At 45.4% G+C, this 21,480-nt stretch overlaps 1 protein-coding gene across 2 annotated transcripts in view; it reads right to left on the bottom strand.

Annotated features, from left to right (window-relative positions):
- Positions 1 to 18,463: 18,463 nt before the first annotated feature.
- Positions 18,464 to 21,480, bottom strand: part of SHISA9 (shisa family member 9) — a 318,569-nt gene continuing 315,552 nt past the window's right edge. For both annotated transcript variants that reach the window (XM_062180665.1, XM_062180666.1), the window contains one exon: positions 18,464 to 18,843. In XM_062180665.1, coding sequence (XP_062036649.1) covers positions 18,464 to 18,843 — 380 coding nt within the window. The remainder of the gene's footprint in view (positions 18,844 to 21,480) is intronic.

The raw sequence follows: 21,480 nt of genomic DNA, 5'->3' as shown, positions 1-21,480 counted from the left end.
AGATCAGGTATACAAGTGTGTGGTATGGGAAGGAGATGAACAGTCTCAGAGTGATGAGCAAAGAGGAGGAAGATACAGCAAAGCAAAAGCAAATGAAGAGGCTCCCACCGGAAGGAGGAGTAGACTGATGCTCTCTTGCTGCCACGCCAGTGCTGGTTCAGGTCTAATCCTCCATAACCAGGTGTTCATCTGCTGACCCATTACAAGACCACACTGCCTCCAGGCAGCCTGCTCAGCAGGAAGACTGGCACTTAGCAAGCCCAGAGAGGATGCTTCCTTCCTTTGCAAAAGTCCAGTTCTTTCACTTTGCCCCCAAGCTGTCCCTAAAGGAAGCGCAGGGAAGCCCCAGAGACTGCAGAATTGTGATGCCACATCAGGAAGATTTGCCCCTGAGACTGCTATACTCTGGGCAAGGTGATTATCAGTGCCAAGAGCTCTGTTCTGGAAAGAACATCTTAGTAATTACTGATAGCCCTCTGTAGAATGGACAGAAGAATCCAGACATAATAATAATAATAATGAACAAGCAATCAGACTATTCTTGGGTCTACTATTACTGCCTCTAATTGGGTATCAAAGTCTCCTGGGCTTGCCTAAATTAGACACTGTCCCCCAGTGAGGCCCAGCAGCCAAAGTTGCTCAACATTCTGATTTGAACATCTGATGGCCATTATAGAAGTGGGAACAAGTTGTTCTGTTGTGTGTGTGAGTGTGTGTGTGTGTGTGTTTCCTTTTCTCTCCTCAAGATCTGTGAAGGCTGGACATGGAAAGTTCTTGGCCAGAGAAAAGATTTCATCTGAAGCCCAGCTCTAAAAATTTTCCTAGCTGCTTGGCTTTGGGAAAATAACTTCGTCACTCTGAGCTCCACTTTTCCCATCTAAAATTATGGTTAATAGTTCCCACCTTGCATGGTATTTGTGAAGATCAGTGCTAATATATGCAAATTGTCTGGCACATAGTAGACATTCAATAAATGGTAGCTATTAGTATTATAGCTATTATATATATTATTACAGAGGGCATCTTTGGCGGGGATACAAAAGACTGGCAGCCTGACAAATAAGAAGCCAAAGCTACATTTCAAAAACTGCCACCCAAGTGTGCAGTATCCCTAATTAGAATTCTCATTAAGTCCTGATAATGAGAAATGTGTGAGCAGACACTTTTCAATCTCCCAGGAGAAAACAGGAAGTGGGAGGATTTAAAAAAAGTGAAGGAAAGAAAAGTAACTTTCAATGCATCTCATTTTTGTCTTAATCTCAGTAAGTGTTAAGAGAAATTGGATGAAATGTGCTCACCTTTTCACCTAATGGGGGTGTTTCATAATACTCTGTCCAAGCATAATTAGTGCCCAAGTGGATATATGAAGTCATGTTTAAAAGTTTGTGGAAAGTAAGTTTATCTGGCTCAGATAATTTTTAAATCCATGAATGATTTTTCAATATGCACATTTTGCCTGAACATTTTGAAGACCTCCTCATATACGCCAAAATCAATCAGTGGAGCCTCCGGAGAGTTGAGTGTGTGCTAACTACAAGACGGATCATGGGGTGCACAAGAGGGCTTCGGGTGAGAGGTTCGGGTTTCAGTTTGTAACTGGTAGACTTGCTCTAGCACACCCCTTCCTACAAGGCCTGCCGCATGACATGAGTGCAGAAGGAAAACTTGAAGGGACTATCCAAGGGTGACAAGCAAGATGTGAAGGTCCATGAACTTCTGTGCTGTGCTGGCACCAAGCCTAAGGATTCTCACCAGCTGAACTGCCCAGGGTTCAGTGTTAAAGAGTGGTGAGGAGCTGGACAGAGTCAAGTCACCATATAGAAGCTTGGTGCCTTTCAGAAAGCTTTGTGGTCCAGTGCTGCCGTTTCCCTTGTCTCTCTGGATAGATGCTCCCATAGCATTGAAGACTTTGTCACGATGGTAGGAGAGATGGCACCACCCCAAGCCCCAACTTCAAAATATTTTCTTTCTCTTTCTCTCGTTCATTCAAACAAATATTTAATGAATGCCTACTATGCTCTGGGCACATGGCAGGTACAGGGGAGTCATGGAGCTTCCATTCCAGAGAGAAGAGAGAGACAGCAGGAGCCAGCATGAACTGTTAAATTATACAACATGACAGCAAGAGCTAAGAGCTACAGAGACTGGTAGAGCAGGTGAAGACTCATGAGGAGGTTCGTGGAGGCACGCATAGGCAGGAGAGGTTGTATTAAAAAGGATATCAGGTTGTGTTGAGAAGGGGTGGAGGAAAGAAGATTTGAAGGAGGTGAAGGAGGGAGCCAGGAGGAAGATTCTGCACCAAGAGGGATTTCAGCCCCAGCACTACTGACATTTGGTGCCAAATGATTCTCTGTTGCTAGGGAAGAAGGGCCATCTTGAGCCTTGTTTATGTTTATCAGTATCTTTGGCTTATATTCATTAGATTTCATTATCAACCTGCCCCCTAAGGCGTGACAGTAAAGAGCACATCCAGACAAAATCACTCAGTTGAGACCCGCTTCCAAAATGCTCAAGGTGAGCTCAGGCTTGGAGCATTTGGGTACCCACAAGGGGGCCACTGGAGATACTGAAGAGGAGTAAATGCAAGGGTGAGAGAAAGCCCAAGAGATCATGGAGACCAGGTCATGGAAAGTGCTTTTAGCTTTTAAGACCTTGACTCTACTGTTAGTGCAATGGAAAGAGCTGAAGGAAAAGAGACAGGATCTGTCTTAAGAGAACCTGCTGTGTGCCAAGCATTGTCGCAGAATAGCTTACCTGCATTGTGACTAGCCCCAGGTCACAAAGCTTCCCTATGACCAAGTAGGAAATGGACTGGTTACACCTCCCGTTCCTTACTCCCACTGTATTACTAAGTCAATAGTTGGGCTGCTGGGTGATGATCCCAGCTCTAGAATTTCTTCTAGAGATCTGGGTGACAAGGGTGTATCTTCAAAAAAGAACATGTAGTAGATGCTATGTGCAGCTGGTCATTTTGGGAAGGCATCCCAAGAAAAAAGGGGAGAGGGTCTGGGAAGAGTGAAACAGGAAAGGAGAAAAGTCCATCTCAGGGGGCTTTATGATCTGATACCCACCGTGGACCAGTGGGTTTCAACCTGCTGTGGACCCTCAGATGAGCCAGCACATAAATTGCTTAGAATTGTCCACTCAGGAGATGGAAGTGGGGAATCTACACCACCAGTCCCTATACCCCAGTGGTCAAGATTTAGCCCGCAAGGTGTCGATCCCTTCACACCTCCAGATTAGCACATGCTCCTAACTGCTGGAGGTAGAAAGGCACTGAGGCAGAAAGTGAGAGTTCTACAGCACATCTAGGCCAAGTGCTAGCTGGGCACACCTGCACAGTTGATTGCCAAGGCAATAGTTGGACTGAAAAAAAAAACAGTTGTCCAAAGAGAGGTGAACCACTATCAAGGGGTATCTGACCCAGGAAGGGGAGTGAGGGGAGTGTTCACTGGAATATTTTCTGCAGTTCCTGAACCTGCAAGTACGGGGAGGTGAAAGCGTGGGGGCATCTTCACACACAAAGGCCATCGTCTTTGATTCTTCCAGAGCCTCTTAGAGCCTTCCCATCTGCCATTTCATCTGTTCCTCACAGAAATCCCACAGGAAGATGGGGCAGAGGTGAAGAGTCCCATTGTGCAGAGAAAGTACGATGCTTGGAGCCCCTACACAATGAGATAAGAGGCACACAGAGTATTAGTGGCTGAGCCAAGTTCAAGTCTCTAGAAATAATTCTCATCAGTGCTGGGCCAACTGCTCACATCAGAATCCCTGGAGAGTTTCTTCAAATACAGATTCCTGAGCTCCCAGAGAGAACGAATCATGGCCTTGGAGTATGAGAAGTCCTGTTTTATACAAGGCACCAGGGTTTGCCTCTCCATCTGTAGCAGCTGCTCTTGACTTCAAAAAAAAAAAAAAGGGCCAAGTGGGTTCTAGCCAACTGAGTCTGCCTCCAGGGCCCTGGATATAGATCTTTCTCAAACCCAAAGTGAATCATCCCCCAGAATCCTAGAATGGAAAAAAGTAAGTTTGTTGTTATTACATAAGCACCTGCTGGGTGCCATTCCCAGGGTAAGGCACCACGGATGGGAGAAGAATAAGACATCTATAAAGGCAGAGTTCCTAGCCAAGAGGATCAGAGTGGTCCTAAACAAAAATATTCACTGAATCCAGCCTCTATATCATATGGATGAGCAAAAAAAAAAAAAAAAAAGCAATGTCTAAGATCAAGCAGCTGATTCCAGAGCTGGGATTAATACCAAGAATAGCCTGGTTCCTGTCCTGATGCTCGTAAGAATCTGTTCATCTACAAAACAGCAGGAAAGCCCTGTCTGTTACCCGTACCCTCCACCCCATGCCATGAACCATAAATTCTCTTTGCCATGCCCCAGGGTCACCCACTCCTCTATCCCAAGCTTCAAATGAAGCTCTGGAGGGTGTTCTCTTATCTCCAAGCCACCTTCTGTCGCCCGAGGGTCTGGGTTGACTTGAACTCTATACAACTTCACAGACTATAAAGTCTTCAGAAAGAGAGTGGGCAAATGCAATGGGAGGCAGACAAGTGTCAGGGCAGTGGGCTGGTCATCCCGTGGCTGAAATAAAACCACACGCAGATGTGGTGGGTTGGAAGGGGGCACAGTAGAGACACAGAGGTGAAGCGAAGGAGGAAAGTGCAGGATAGATGGAAGGAGAGAAGCCGCCAAGTCAACACTGCAGACATGCAGAGGGGGAGAGAAAGAGAAAGTGAGAGCTATGCAGAAGGGAAGACATGGCCTGTGTAACTGATGGGTTTCTCCACTCTACTGAACACCAAGGTCTGGAAAGTCAGGCCCGGTGCCTGATTTATTTCAGTGTGACAATGGTTAGCCCTGAAGCTGACCTAGAGCTGACCCTCAGTGTCTAATTGACACATAAATCAGTGAAGGCAAAGACGTCTCAGCCTGCGGCAAGCCTACAGAAGGTGTATTATTGTTATTATTATTACTCCTATTTTATACCCAAGACAGTTTAGGTCAGAGAGGCTAAATCAGTGGCCCAATGATACACAGTGCCAGGCTTTCAATGTCCCCTCCGAAGCTCATGTTGGAATTCTGTTGCCATTATCTCAGTATTAAGTGGTGATTGGGTCCTTAGGTAGGAGCCATCACATACAGGTTAATGCCACTACCTCGGGAGTAGGTTAGTTTTCACCAAAGTGTCCTCTCTCTGACGTTACCAGGCAGCATAGAAGCCCTCACCAGCTGACAGTGCCAACTCTGGAACGTTCCAGTCTCTGGAATCATCCAAGTAGATTTCTGTGGTTTATAATAAATAGAGCCTGGGCTCCTTTTTTTAAATTGTATTTGACAGGTAGAGATATGGATGTGAGAGAGAGAGACAGAGAGAAAGGTCTTCCTTCCATTGGTTCACCCCCCAAATGACCACTACGGCCGGTGCTGCGCGGATCCGAAGCCAGGAGCCAGGTGCTTCTTCCTAGTCTCCCATGTGGGTGCAGGGGCCCAAGCACCTGGGGCATTCTCCGCTGCCTTCCCGGGCCACAGCAGAGAGCTGGACTGGAAGAGGAGCAACTGAGACTAGAACCCGGCGCCCATATGGGATGCATGGCACCGCAGGCAGAGAATTAACCAAGTGAGCCACGGCACCGGCCTCTCTGTGGTTTATAATTTACTCAGTCTGTGGTCTTCTGTTATAGCAGCCAAAAAAAGGCACTAAGACACACGAACCAGAAAAACCTGGGCTGAGATTTTTATCTTAAACTAGGCTGACCCCAACTGTCTCTGATTAGCCACATGGTTTTTTGATGGGAAAATTCTCTAAACTTCTTGCATTTTGGAACAAAGGGGAACTCATCATACTTAGCTGGTCCAGTTGGGCCAGGGCCAATGTCAGCCAGGAGTCAAGGGAGGGAGCTCTGACCCAGATGTCCTCTCACCCTGGCTCTTGCTTCCATACAACACTACCCCAGGTTTTGTGTGACGTTCATTCTAACTCCCAGCATCTCAGAAACTCTTGCGAGGACATTCTGCCCCCAACATAGAGCAACCTATAGTTCCTGGTGGGGAGGGGCCATTCTAGCCCTTTGCCTTGTGACTGACAGGGTGTCTACCAATGGCAGCCCAGCTCCCCTGTGTGGACTGAATGCAAAAGGCAGAGTGACCCACCTGAGAGTACTCTGCCTCTGTGAGACGCCACCTGACCGTGCACCCTTTTTATCTAACTTCACTGCCCCTCACCATTGCCCCCCAGAAGTTGTTGCTTCCTTGCTCATGAATCTTTTCTAGGTATCTGTTTCTGGGGGTAGCTACAAAGGCAGAAGGGAAAAGCAAAGCTATTCCACAAGCCTGGGCTCACTGGGTGGGAATTAGTGATCATCAAGAGCTTTATGCTTTGACTCAAAGTCCTCCATGATTGGGTGTATCGAACACGTCATCTCACGTGCTCAGATAACACTGCAATGCTGACATGACTGTGTGTGCTCTAGAGATGAGCAAAGCTAGGCTCTAAGAAGGCAGATGGTTTCCCAAGGTCATATCACTAGAAATGTTTAAGTAGGAGTTGAATTTTCTGATATCAAGCACTCCCTACCCACAGTGTTTCTCTTTATGGAGACCGCGTATCCACTCTTCAATGTCCACCTTCCAATTTTCTGGAGGAGAAGGAGGAAGAAAGAGAGAGATGGCAGCAGAGGGGGCCCTTGTATCCTCAATACTGAGTGTCATGGCTAGCACACTGCAGATGCTCTGTTTGTTGAATGAATAACTAGATGAGGTTCTTTGGGAGAACCAAGCACTCAGAAGTGTTCTCTAAATTTTATCCAGAATTCTGTTGACTCAGTGTGATAAGGCATCAAAACCCGTGAGGCAAACTCCCACAGCAAATAATGAAACCTGGGATAAAAGTTTTTAAATCTCCATGGGATTGATTTTTGGTACACTGGATCTGAGGTCTCAGTAGACCCTCTATCTTGAAGAATCCCTGTGCTTTCAGCTCATCTGTGTTTGATATGTGGACAGTCAAGAACAAAAAACAAAACCACAGTATCAAAGGGTAGCTTCAAATTACCAGAAAACAAGGCACCTGTCTATCACACATAGACTCTTTAGAGTCTTCCTATTTTATACCTTTTAAGATGAAGACAATGAAGTGTTCTTTTTGGAAGCTGAGATTTTCTAAATTGAGGTGCCCTTTTATAATGGTTTTAAAAAGAGGCATTATAAGATTTAGATCTAACTGAAACCTCTGAACTCACAAAGAGGAAAAATTCGAGAGGATGTGACAAAATTATTTCTAGCAACCATGACATTTCTTGATGTGAAATGCTTTCTTTGAACTGTACAACACAGCACGAGTTAGGATTTGGAATCTGACAAGAAAATAAGTGAGATGCCAACCTGACGATGAAGACATTCTTCTCCTACAAAGGTTTTACCACAATAATTGAATCCGGATAGCACCAGCAAGGCGGAGAGGCTGAGGTGGGTGATGGAAATGGCAGAACCAGACAAGCTCAGGCTTAGATGGCTTCTGCACTTGCTCTGTGACTCTGAGTGCGTCATTAATCCATTGCCCTACCTAGGAAACCAAGCTACTAACCATCCCCGGGCTGCTGGAAGAATTAAATACCAGATACGTACAGTTCTTAGCACAGAGCAGAGGTTTAATCATGATGATGGAGGAGGCAGAGGAGGAAGAAGCAGCGAATAACACGTAGAGTGTTTTTGTAATATGCCAAATACTGTTTTATCTTTTATATTTGTTAGGGAAATTCTAGCTGCTTGAACAGATAAACCCTTAAACTCTGAGGGTTATTTCTCACTCAGGAGGAGCTCACTGGGGAGTGGGAATGGTGGTGAGGAACTCACTGCTCATTGCATCAGTCAGGGACTACGGCAACCAGGCTCTGCCGTCTTCAACACGTGACATCCAAGGCTGACCAGGGGACTGACATCTGTCCACCAGAGCTGGGGGAATGCTGCTGGATTTTTTTTTTTTTTTTTGAGGGCAGTTCTGAAAGTTTCCTATATTACATCCATTCACTCGATTCCCACCCAAGTACAAGGAGAGAAGGCCTGGGAGACATAGCTCCTTGTAGGGCAGCCACAACTCCACGGCGCATCTTCATTAGTTGATCAGCTCTGGTTACCAACCACGTGTGCCCCAGGAAAGGCCTCATATGATAAACCTGGGGAGTGCGTGCTGGTTTTATCCCTATGGTTGAGCACAGAGAGCCTGGGACACATAATTAGTGCTGTAACATTTGCTCTTCAGGTTGGTTAGCTGGCTACCCCTCTGAAAGCAACAATTAAGTTCCAATACTCACTACTCACAAAAGACCCAAAGTTCACACTTTTGTAAGGGAAAACCCTAAATACCATCCATGGCAGACACCTGTATATAATCCTTTCTCCTCAAGCAGCCTGCTTCTAATCAATAGAATATGACAATGTAGAGGGGATGTCACTTAGGTTTCAAAAAATTGTGGTTTCTGCTTTACCAGTAGACCCTCTTGCTGAAGACACACACACACACACAGAGAGAGAGAGAGAGAGAGACAGAGACAGAGACAGAGACAGAGACAGAGGTGGGGTGGGATTGATCTTCCATCTGCTGGTTCAGTTTGCAAATGGCCACAACAACTTGGGCTGGGCCAGACTGAAGCGCAAAGCCAGAAACTCCATCCAGGGCTCCCCTGTGGATGGCAAGAACCCAAATATTTGACTTGTCATCCGCTGCTTCACAGGCACAGTAGCAGGGAGCTGGATCAGAAGCCGAGGAACCAGGACCTGAACCTGCACTCTGATGTTGGATACCAGTGTACCACGCAGGGGCTTAACCATCTGCATCACAATGCCAGCCCTTCCGGTTGCCTTTGATGAAGCAAGCTGCCATATTGCAGAGGCTCTGATGGCAAGAGATTGCCATCAGCTTCGGGCCAGGCTAGGAACCAAAGCCTTCAGTGCCACAATCCTTGCAGAACTGAACTCTGCCTGAGTGAGCTTGGAAAACCGATCTCTTCAGATGAAGCTGCAGCCCCGGCTGACAGTCTGATTGCAGCCTCATGGGAGACACTGGAGCCTAGGCTGTGGCCATGCCACACTCAGACTCCTGGCCCCGGAAACTGTGAGATTTAAAAAAGTGTGTGGTTTCCCTTAAGCTGCTAAATTGGGGGGGGGGGGCTAATTATTATGCAGAAACACAAGGGACTTTAAAAGGTTTGTGGAAAATGGAATTGAGTATTTCTTTTGGTGCAAAAACGTTTTGAAATGCATGCATAATTTTTACCTAACATGCATTTTCCATGAACTTTTTGAAGATCCTTCCTAGATAACTCATATATCACCTAAAGCCAGGATTTCCCAACCTTTTTCAGTACCATGGACTCATGAGTTATAATTTTATCCCCTCTATGTCTCTAGATCTGGAAGATTTATTCTACACAGCAAACCACATTCATTAAGCAAGAACCAGTTTCCTTTCTCATTTGGAAAACAATCTAACAAAATTATATCTAATAGGGTCTACAGTAAAATATCATCTGTGGCAAGCTCATTGCAACACCAGCAACCAAAGAATTAGAACAAAGCACTAGACCAAGCTCAATTTAGTTTTACTCAAAGCAAAGAGGCTTGCTAATTCTTTTAAGCTCCTTTGCAGGGTTTGAGCTATATGATGACTACAGAATAAAGTTTTAAAATATTGAAAGGAAGGTAAGGCATTTGCCATAAATGCTAAGATATGAGTTAGGAGGCCTTTGTCCTACCTGGGTTTGATTTCCCAGCTCTAGCTCCTGTTCTCAGCTTTCTAATGATGTCCACCTTCAGGGGTGAGGGCTTAAGTTATTGGGTTCTCACTGTGTATGTGGGAGACCTGGATTGAGTTCCAGGCTCCTGCCTTCGACATTTGAGGAGTGAACCAGCAGAGGGGAGCTCTTCCTCTCTCTGCCTTTCAAATAAATCAATAAACATTTAAAAAATAATGAATATTGAAAATAAAATTTTCTAGAGACTGTGCTTAGAGCTCTATGTAGATTGTTTTATTCCATTCTCTCTTTGATAGGTGGGATTATTATGCCCACTGTTGATCAGAAATGAACCCTCTGGCTCCCTGGTTAACTAAAAGCCTACACTTGGGGCTGATGTTGTGCCACAGCAGCTTGAACACAAGCATCCCAGACACAGTGCCCATTTGAATCACAGCCGCTGCACTTCTGATAAAGCTCCCTGCTAGTGTGCCCAGGAGAGCAGTGGGTGATGATGGGGAAATCTGGATGGAGTCCCTGGCTCCTGGCTTTGGCCTGGCCCAGCCCCAACCATCGTGTTCATTTAGGGAGTGAACACATGGATGGAAGATTTCTTTTCCTCTGTCTCTCTGTGTCTCTCTCTCTCTCTCTCTGTCCCTCTCTCTTTCTCTCTCTCTCTCCCTCCCTCCCTCCTAGACGGATGACCTTGGCAGGGCATACAAAGTGGAGGCCACTGAGTGTCCTGTCTGCCCCTCCCTGTCTGCTTTTCTCCCCACCTCACAGCCGCTCCAGCACCCCGGAGACCCAGTCTGCTCTGCCAGTGATTGTGACAGGCAGAAACACCAGCAGAGGCAGAGCCAGCCCCGTCCAGTGCCTCCACCACAGCCGCAGCTGGCAGGAGAGGGCACGGAGCAGTGCACACGGCCTGAGGCAGAGGCACATGCCTTCCCTGGCTCTGAGCTGCCCCTCCTGGCAATGACTTTGGTCCACAGTACAGTTCCCAGATTTCTGCCACAAAGGAGGCAGGCATGGATATGGATCACAGAAGAATGAAACAGATCATGGGATAGGAATGACTTTAGAACCAGACAAATCTGGGTTTGAATTCCAAATCTCCTAGTGACTAGATGTATGATCTGGGATGAGTCATCTCACTTCTCTGAGTATCGTTTTTCCCCATCTTGAAGATGGGTATAGTGCCTCTTACTCAGATCACTTTCAAAATAAGAAAATGAGGCAATGCATGTATAGCACCTAACCCAGTGCTTGACGCATAAAATTACATACTTCAAAAGTTCATGGAGGGACCAGGTGTTTAGCCTATTGGTTACAACACCCACATTGCACGTGGAAGTACCTGAGTTCAATTCCTGGCTCTGGCTCCAGCTCCTGATTTAAGTGACCTACTCACATAGACCCTGGGAGGAAGCAGGTGGAAGATCAAGTAATTTAGCTACTGCCACCCATATGGGAGACCAGGACTGAGTTCCTGGTCCTGGCTTTGGCCCCAGTCTAGCCCTGGCCATTACTGGCATCTGGGGAATGAGCTAGCAAATGGATGGGAGATTCTCTCTCTCTCTCTCTCTCTCTCTCTCTCTCTCTCTCTCTCTGTGTGTGTGTGTGTATCCTTCTGTGCCTCTATCTCCCTCCCTCTCAAATAAACAAAGAAAATAATTGAAAACTGTATGGGCAAATGGAATTAAAAGAGAGCTTGTTTTGGCATAAAATATTTTCCAATCCATGCATGATTTTTTTTCATAGTACATATTTCCCCTGAGTGTTTTGAAGCCCTGGTGTGAGAGCCCGATCGTGGGTAACAGAGGCTGCTACTGTGATTAGTGCTACAATCGTTATCGTTCCAGGCTGAGACCGGATCTATGAGGAAGACCTTCCAGTCTCACATGATTCATATTTCTTATAAAACTGATAAAAAAAAAAACACAGAATTTCTGGTTCAGGAGGGTCCTTGTCATTGAGTTCTAATCACTGGGCTGAGGAGAGCTTAGGTTGAATGAAGGACACATTGTCAGCTGTCTCCCGCAGACCTTGAAGTAAATAGATGCCCAAGGAGAGCTTTCTGAACCTCTGGCAGCCATGTGTCTTCCTCCCCGGAAGTGGGTGAAGAGCTGGGGACACCCCTTGCAATATTCTCCAGTGGACGCCGACCTCATTCCAAGCAGCAGTGAGGACATTTAGGATGACTGCTCAGAAATGACACAGCATGGTGTACGGTCAATAGCTTGAGGCTGAATTGGAAAGAGCTAGGTTTCCGTCTGCTCTGCCCCTTACTTGCTGTGCTACTTTGTGCAAACTCAAGCCTTGTGAGCCTTGGTTCCTTCTGTGAGAAGGGGAGGATAAAAATGGGCTATCAAAAATGGTAACTGTGATTACAAAAAGCCAACACATGAGCATTCACTGGTGTCAAGCACAGAGCTAATGTCATTTTTTATCTATGGTTACTCCTCACAACAGCCAATAATAGGTCTATTCTTCCTTGCCCATTATCAAAGGTGAGAAGTCGAGGCAAGGAGAGACAAGTAAGCAACAGCAGGTCCTGTGCCACCTGGGATCCACAGATCCTGAGGGGCACCCATGATTAGAACCCCGTGAATTTCTGAATTTAGGTGAGAAAAAAAGTAACGTCTTTATTTTACAAGACTCTAATTGAAATTTAATATGTTCCTCAATTATAAATGTAGGCCACAAAACACAGTGATATTAGCACACGCCTGGGACTTTGTCACTAGTCGAATCACAGATTTTTTTCACATCAAATTGCAACTGCAGCAGGTGGCTCAAAAAATTGCCTGTGCTCACCAGTGCTCAGAAAATGGTCATTAGATCTTGTAAGGTAATGCATTAGTTTGAAAGCATATATATTACCATGTTCACAAATGTGGGCTTTAAAAATAGCTCATGACTACAGGGGTACTTCAAAAAGTTCATGGGGAATAGAAATCAAAATTAAGTTTACTTTCATACAAAAAATTTGAAATCTTTATACAAGGGGTCTTCAATAAGTTCATGGAATAGTATATTCTGAGAAGACTATGCATAGATTTCAGGATGAGTTCCTTTCATAATTCTGTGTATTTTGTTCTATGTACTGAAAATCAGTATTCTGAGGAGAGAATCCTTAGGCTTCACAGACTACCAAAGATGTCTATGGCACAAAAAAGTTAAGTGCCTCCATACTAGTCCACTGCTGCTAGTTCAGAAATCCTTCAGGACAAAGCCAAGTATCTAGCAAGTACAAGTAGTCCAAAAATAGAAGCCGCTACCGAAAGGACCATTCAACCACCCAGTAAAATCCTAGCCTTTCAGGAACAAGTCTTTGGAAGTGTAAGGGACTCAGTCCTCTTGACCGTATCAGCTGCCTGGTGAGGAGCAGGGGACCACTCAATCAAGTGAGAGTAAAGCTGAAGACCACAAACTACAGCTGCCTCCTCCTGGGAAGGCAAGTTGCAGGGCAGAAGGAACAAGGCAACAAGGTGCTGACATCAATACCACCAACCAGGTCTTCTGGAGTTCATCTTCTGCTCACTAAAGGACATGGCCTTTCAACACTGGATGTGAAGCCAGCGAGCGAAGGCCCCTTTCTCTGGAAGCACACACCTTCGTTCTGTTTTGTTCTGCAGGTCAAGGTCCTCAGGATGAGCCCGCAGATGTAGGGCGATCAGGCAACGTGGCGTCATGCAACGCTTCTCAGGGTAGGGTCCAGGAGCCTCTGCATTGCAACGATAGGGAGTGTGTTACAAACACTGGATCCTGTGCCCGGTTCAGGTCTACCTCATCTGAATCTCCACAGGGGAAGCTTGGAAGTCAGCATGGCTACCAACCTTCCCCACAGGTCATCCGACTGAGCATTACTGGTGCAGTATTGAAGGGTGAACTCAGAGTTCAAACCCCAGTTCTACTATTGACTTAGTTGAACTGCTTTGTACAAATTACTCAAATATAAGATAGATCCCTAAGGAGCATTTCCGAAGTGTGATTGTACCCACCTTTCCCAGCCATGGGGGCCAGATGTGGCAATGCACACAAAGCTTTTCACAGTGTTTGACTCTGCAAGCATTTTCTGTGATGCTGTTTGTGGGTTGTGACAACTGGGTGTCTTCACTAGGAGCATTGTTTTTTCTCTCCCCGCAAAGGCATGCCTCTCTATCCCTCAGCTGCACCCATGGAGCTATGACGTATGCGGGTCAGTGGTCCCGCTCCCAGACAGCTCCTAGTCCTGGAGGAGCACACCCCCCCACCCCGCGTGCCCTTCAGACATCTCTGTTAACCAGAACTGTACCCTCAAGAGAGTTCATGGGATCTTCTCTGGGTGATACCAAGTGACCCTGTAGCCAGTGGAGGATCTCTAAGTCCCAGAGCAAAGACGCTGGCTCAGGCTGCAGACTGTGGTTCACTTCCCCTTTGGTTGACATTGAAAGTATCTCCAAGCAACCACAAAATAGAAAGATCTCAGACCTCTAGGAAACCTCAGACCTCTATGAGTTCCCATCCCCATCACTGTGTCTTTAGGATTGCAGTGATTTGCACTTGCCGATAGATGCACCTCCATGCTTTGGGCTTCTCTGACACCGTGGAGTTGCTTCTGGCTTTGCATAGGACAGTGAACAGTAATAGTCCCTGACAACAATTTGCAGATGTCTGGAGAGTGTGGCACATAACCACCCAAGCTCCATCACACTTCGGTGGAATAGTTCTGAGTATGTACACTTGACACCCTTTCCCAAAGGTTTCCAACATCCCAGAGTAGTAGTTGGCAAGAGAAGATACCCTTTATGGGCTGCGTTCTTGTCCTTATCATCCCACCACCACCTCCGCCTCCCAGTGTTCCCTTCACATCTCAGATATAAAGTACTTGCACTCAAATCCTTGACTCAGAGCCGCTTTCTGGGGGAAACCACATTCAAACATGTGTCTGCCTGCAAATTTGAAGCTCAATGCTAATAGGGAATAGAATTTAATAATTAGGGGAAGAACCCAATCTCCCACCTTTTCAACGATTCTTGATCATCAAGAATAAAGTCAGTTATGCTGAGGAAACCTAGCAATGATATATTTTTTTAAGGCAAGGAAGGGAACAAAGACACAAACTTACTCAATAGGTTTCACATAGAAAGTCTCCCGGAAAAAATATATTTTATATATATCTTACATATAGACTAGAAATTTCCTTGACCTGCAAGGATTTCCCATACATTCTGATTATTAAATGTTTATCACCCTATGTTAGTGTTGGCATTTTCTGGTAGGATGGTGAGCCCTAGAAAGACACAGAGCAACCCCTAGAGCATCACATATAATCAGTTTTATTGCCAGGTAAGAAATTCATATTAATATAGTGAATACATATGTTTACAAATAAACATTCTTAGAAAACAAACAAATGTTTTTTTCTTTGTTGTAGGAAGTATTATTGGTATCATAAACTCTGCAGTTGTGACAGTATTAACACAGGTTTTACTTGCAGAACATACGATTACTAAAATATTTGCACAGAAAATATGCTCCATTTACACAAATAAACTGGGGGTGGGGGAGTTAGATGGGGATGCCAGGCAGAGCCCAAGGTGGACGTAGGCTGGGTCTCTTAGGGTGGGTAAGAGGATGTCAGACTCTGGCCCCAGTAGGCTGGAATCTGGGAGACAACTAAAGGCAAGAAGTAGAGGCCTCCAGGGCATGGGACAAGGAGAGGACCTTCTCTCAGCTGTGTTCCGGCTTTTCCAATTCCCCCCATCCTGGCTATGGGATCCTTGTCTTGGAACGTGGGACTCCTAGACAGCTCCATGGGTCATGTTGTCTTTAAGCATCCTGAGGACTGTGCACATGCCCCCAGCAGAAGCCAACGGACCTTCCCCATCCAGCACATCTCTCAAAGCCTAGTGGAAGGTAATGAAACTGAGAAAGCTCCGAGGGGTGTCTGTCTCGGACAGCGCTGCTTGGCAAGCACCTGTCTTGCTGGACTTTCACTACGTCTCATCGATCAGTTGGCACTTTTGCTGGCAAAATCACAAATTCAGACCCCGAGGAGCCAAGTTCGCTGGATGCTGTTGGCTCCTCAAAGAAGGGGCATGAAGAAGAAATACAATATCCTTGATTCAAAGACTAAGAAAGACCTTGAATGGCAGCTGGGGTTAGAATGAGATGAAATAGGTTAAGGGCAAACAGCAAAGATGACAAAACTGAGCTACAGGGAATCCCTCCAATAAGTCAACTCTGTCTTTGCTGAAGTGTGGGCTGTGTGCCGCCAGTCGACGCAAAACTCCAGTGGGTAGCACATGGATCAGAGCTGTGGTCCCTTTTAATGTACATTTCAGTCTATCTGATGACTTCAAGCAAGAGGCCTCCATGGGATGCTGGTGTCTTCAACGACTCTCTAACATCTGCTAATCTCCCAGAGAGAGAGAATGAACCAGGCTTTAGGTCCAGACCCTCCCCCAGGCAGCTGTATCTAGCTAGAATTTCATCATTGCTGTTTTGTTGCCTTGGGACCTATTTTTATTCTTACTTTCTATTTATGGAGATTGATACTGGTTTTCTATTTGTGATGAAGGCAGGAAATTTTCCTTTTAAAAATAAAATGTATTAAGAATGAGTCAGTTTAGACACAGATATTGTCATGGTGACACAGATATGCCAAGTATGCCACAGGCATGCAGTAACCAATGCCAAGGAAACACTGACCACACTCAGCAGTATTTTGGGGGTCAGGGTTCCAGCAAGGAGGCTGGGAAGGTGGGCACTAAACCTCTGACCCCTGCTTCCTCTGAACAGCACCAAGCCTCTTTAACACATGGTGATCTGATACGGCAGGTTCTTCGCGAGGTTTCATTTGTAAAAATAGGCAGAGTTTTTGCTGTTTCAAAAAGCTGGGGAAGCTCCACGTGGCCTCAATTCCCCATGTTCGAGACAGGAGACTAAGGCCCAGAGAGAAGAAATGCATCGTTGGTGTCCTGATATCTATTGGGAGTGAGGAGGAGAATTATCTGGTCTGGCTGATTCTATGATGCCAGGATAGACAGACAGGTGAGACAGAATATCGCAGCTCAGGATCCCAGGAAACGCTCAGAGTGTTGTCTGCCCAGCTTCTGACCCCGGAGGCCTGTGGGTCTCATGGAAGTACCTAGTCATTAATTAGTGAGGACCTTTGGGGTGAGTCCCAAAACTCTCGCTAAATGAAAATCTCTTCCCCTTCCATGGCCTGTTCTGGGCTTCCACTGGACTAAAAATAACTTGTAGGAGAATGGTCTTGGTTAGCTATGAGAATCGATCCAAGAAAACCCTCAGGAAATTCTGGCTGGGGGTGGGGTTGGGAGATGGGTTGAAATACCCAGGGAGGTCATTTGGAAGGATGGTGGGAATTAGGGGTGTGTCCTTAGGTCCCCCGACATTGCAGCAGCCCCCTTCAAAGGTGTACTAGTGTGGGCTCACCTACAGAGAAGAATGGAAACATCTACTACTGCAGAAAAAAACAGGAGGAAGGAGGCTAAAAGAACACAGGTTACACTTGGAAACAAGACTGTCATGAAACAGTAACACATTGAAGGCACCACCCACGCTGATGACATCTTCAGTCCAAAGCAGGAGAAGTTTGGCACGGCAGGGACAACACGCTGAAGGGGAGGGGAAGGCGCAGACAGGCAGCTCCTGGAGGACTGCTTCAGCTCTGGGAGGTGAGGCGACAGCCAGGATCGAAGGCGTCTGCGGCCCCACCTCACCTCCTGTTGACTTTTCCCACGGTGGGTATTCTGTGTTGTTGTCGATGTCAGCTGTAGACAACGTCCTAACTCTTGAAGATGTTGGACGAACGTCAATTTGTGGTTCGTGTCTGTTTTGTAAAGGGCTTATGTTTTGTCTTTAGAAAAAGTGTCCCTTTGTACTCTGGACCCTCTCCCCATCATCAAAGCCCAGGCCTCCCATTTCCATGGTCACGGTCATCACAGGGGCTTCTCAGAAAGTTCTTTCCTCCCCATCCCTGACCCCCATCCATGGGTTCAGGGTCTTTTATTTTATTTTATTTTATTGAAAGTGGTTTTTTTTTTTTTTTACTGTCAACATAGACAATATGAAAAAGTCCTATCCCTATATGGTTGGGGGTCCAGTTCCTGCCTCCTACTCATTAAAACTTGGTGTTCACATCAGCACTTCTTGGGGGTAGAAAACAATGCTTTCGGTGTAGGCGAATCTCTCCCAGAACAACTCTTGCGACATCCATGCTTCTCTGTACACACCCTCACCCTCTCTCTATCCCCTTTCACCCCGGCTCTTTTATCAAAAAAACAGATAGCACGTGGCAAATAGTGCATGTGCTCACATGGACAATTTCTCTAAATTGTGCTACTTTAATTTTTTTTTTTTTTTTTTTTTGCCATCACAGATGTCAGTTTCCAGTAAGGAGGAAAAGAAAGACTAGCCCCACGGTGTGGGCATGTGAGCTGGCCACCTTGGGCCCGATGTTAAGAAGGTGCCTCTATTTCCCCTTTGCTGTATTGCTGCATTTCCATGCTCCTGTCTTCCTCAGCTGCCTGCTGAAGCGTGTTAGGCGTGACCCAGGGAAAGCGTGATTCTCTGTCACCAGTAGGTCTACAGTGGGTTCCTGTTGAGAGTGTGGGGGTGTGTGTTTGGGGGATAGAGGATAGGAAAGGTAGGGTCTGGGATTTTTTTGCCTCTCTCAGTTGAGTATGGTCTCCAGGGAACTCCCTGTAGCAAAGCTCAGACAGTCACTTCTGTTTTGCTGTTGGTGATGAAGTATGGCTGTGGGGGTGGGTAGTGCTGGGTGCGAGTCCCCAAGGGGTCGCTGGAGCCCGACTCGGCCGTGCCAAGCTTGCTCTTGTTGCCATAGGCCTGCCGCCGGAGAGACTGCTCGTTGGGGTCCCAGCCCTTAAAGTTGGTGGTGGCGTTGTAGGCCAGGGGGTGTGGGGGCATCTTGTTGGTGCGGGACTTCTGTCCATTCTGCTTGGTGGGGCCGTGCTCAGGGCTGAAGGCCCGAGGCTCATCCTCCACTCTCACGGGGTGCAGAGGGAGGTTCCCCTTGGCGGCCAGCTCTGCCAGGTGCCGTCGCTTGGAATAGAAGTCGTCATTGACTTTGTCAGCTGTGCAGTGGGCCAGATGGACGAAGGAGAGAGGAGAGAGAAGAGAGAAGGAGAGAGGAGAGAGAAAGAGAGTTAGGGATTGGCAGGTCAACTCAAGAACAGCTTACAAAAGGGCCAACAGTCCAAACAAGACACACTAGCAACTGCACCTGCAACAAGACAGAGGGGCAGGGAGCACAACAGCAGGATCAGGAGAATTCAGGACATTCCCCAGAGGATCTCTAGATCTCCCAGATAAACAAACTTCCCCCAGCACTGGCCCACCTAGCGTTCTGCTAGGTCTCTCTCTCTCTCTCACTGTCTATAACTCTACCTGTCAAATAGATTTAAAAAAAAAGAAGAAGAATTCTCATTGGAGAAACCATTGAACATGTTGAGAGATACCTATGTCTATCTACTACCACCTAAGACAGTCAGTGCCAACCCAGGAGTGTGTTTTCTTCTGGTTCTTTCAGTAAACAGGTTTTCCTTTGGGATTCTCAGGGTTTTGGGTGCTTACTTTCATTTTCACTTCTATCAGCTAAGAGCTACGTTTAACTCCCAGCTCTGCCAGTTACTAGCCAGGTAACTGCGGCTACATAAATTGTATTACCATCAGCTTCTGCACAGGAAAGTCGTTATAACAGCAAAAACAGTATATTTCAATCCTTAACTATTAACCATTGCCATGATCACAACTCTCATTAAAACACTTTCAATCCTGTACCATTGCACCAAACACTTCTTCATCGTGCTATAAATTACTAATAAACACCATCTGAACATATATACAATATTTCATTGAGGAGAACTATCAAAATTTACCAATCCTGTCACTGAACATTCAAGTGGTGCCAACATTTTGCTTTTACAACTAAGGTTGAGATGAGAATCTCTTGATGTATGCCTCTGTTTATATTTGGGATTTTTAACTTGAAGTACTTTTAAAAAGTTTTTCTTAATCTATATCAGGAATTTGCAAACTGTGGATCACAGGTCAAATCTCACAACCACTTGTTGTTGTAAATTAAGCTTTACTGGGAATGAAACCATACCCATTGCTTTCCGTGTTGCCTATGCTGCTTTTACTATGCAGTGGTAGAACTGAGTACCTGTGACAGAGACTACACAGCCTGCAGAGCCTCGAATAGTAACTACCTACATCGTAAAGAAATGGGACACTGCCCCTTGGTCTGGATACTTGTAGTAGAATTATAAACGTTATGATGGATTTTGATAGTGAAATTATAAATCTTATGAAGGATTCTGATACATACAGATATTGCCAACTCTACAAAAGACTTGCACCAATTTCCACTCAGTTGAACCATACTCTGCCCAGCATTCATGATTCCTCCCTCCCTCCTTCCTTCCTTCCTTCCTTCCTTCTTTCCTTCATCCTATTCTTTCTTATTTCCTTATCTATTTACTTGATAATTTTATAACATATTTTATTTTCTCTTGCAATTATTTTATTGTAAGATTCTCTATATAGTCTTTAAAAATTTATTCATGCATAAAGAGTTTATGTTTCACTGTGGTGAGTTTGATTACAACATGTCGTGGTGAGGATCTCTTTTGGTCATGTTTATTAGGGGTTCTGTAAGCTTCCTGTACGAAGATGCCTCTGTCCTTCTCCAAACCTGGGAAATTTTCTGCTAGTATCTCACTGAAAATGCCTTCTAATCCTTTCTCCCTCTCCATGCCTTCAGGAACTCCTAGAACCCGAATGTTAGGTTTTTTAATAGTATCCTGTAGATTCCTGACAATATTTTTTAGATTTCTAATTTCTTCTTCTTTTCTTTGGTTTGCCTGTTTCCTTTCCTGTTCTCTGTCTTCTAAGTCTGATATTCTCTCTTCTGCTTTGCCCATTCTGTTTTTAAGGCTCTCTAATGTGTTTGTCATTTGATCTATTGAATTCTTCATTTCATTATGATTTCTCGTCACTATCACAGTTTCTTGTTCTACTAGTTGTTTCATTTCATTTTGATTCCTCCTTAATATTTCATTTTCATGAGAGAGATTTTAAAAATATAAAAATATTTAATTTTAAAAAATATAAAAAATATTTAATTTTAAAAAATATAAAACAGTTTAAAAAATATAACAGTACTTCCTACTATCCATCCCTCCCTGCTACTTCCTTTTTAATTTTTGCAATAACACACTTTCAATTTACGTTATCCTAACATCAAGCTTTTGAACTTACAACTCTTGGGACACCAGACATATTTTCTGCTCTTCCATCCACACTTTTGACATCCCCAAGTCTTCCTCGTGTGAGTTTATATAATTCACAGAGACCATCAAGGTTCCCTGTTGCTTTTCTCCTTTGATCCTTTCAACAGTGAAGGTAAGAAAGGCAGAGATTATTAATGCTTCTTGACAAATTAGGAAACTATCAAATCTAGGCTCATGCAATGACTTCAGTGAGGTTATCCACACCTCATGGCTGAGCCAGGACAGAGCTGAAGTCTGTTGGACATTATTTTATGCCTTTGAAAGGCTGGGATGGGAAGCTTTGGTTTCAAGATGGAAACCCAAACATCTCCCACTTGCTTCCTCTATGTCTAAGGCAGATGTTTCTCGTTGATCACAAGATCCTTCCTGATAGACCTGGCTTCCACTCAGACTCCTCAACCACACTCCAGGAAGCCA

The sequence above is a fragment of the Lepus europaeus genome, chromosome 21 (genome assembly GCF_033115175.1).
Source record: "Lepus europaeus isolate LE1 chromosome 21, mLepTim1.pri, whole genome shotgun sequence".
Classification (NCBI taxonomy): domain Eukaryota; kingdom Metazoa; phylum Chordata; class Mammalia; order Lagomorpha; family Leporidae; genus Lepus; species Lepus europaeus.
Note: the sequence above shows the minus strand (reverse complement) of the source record. Positions and strands in the feature narration are given on the sequence as shown.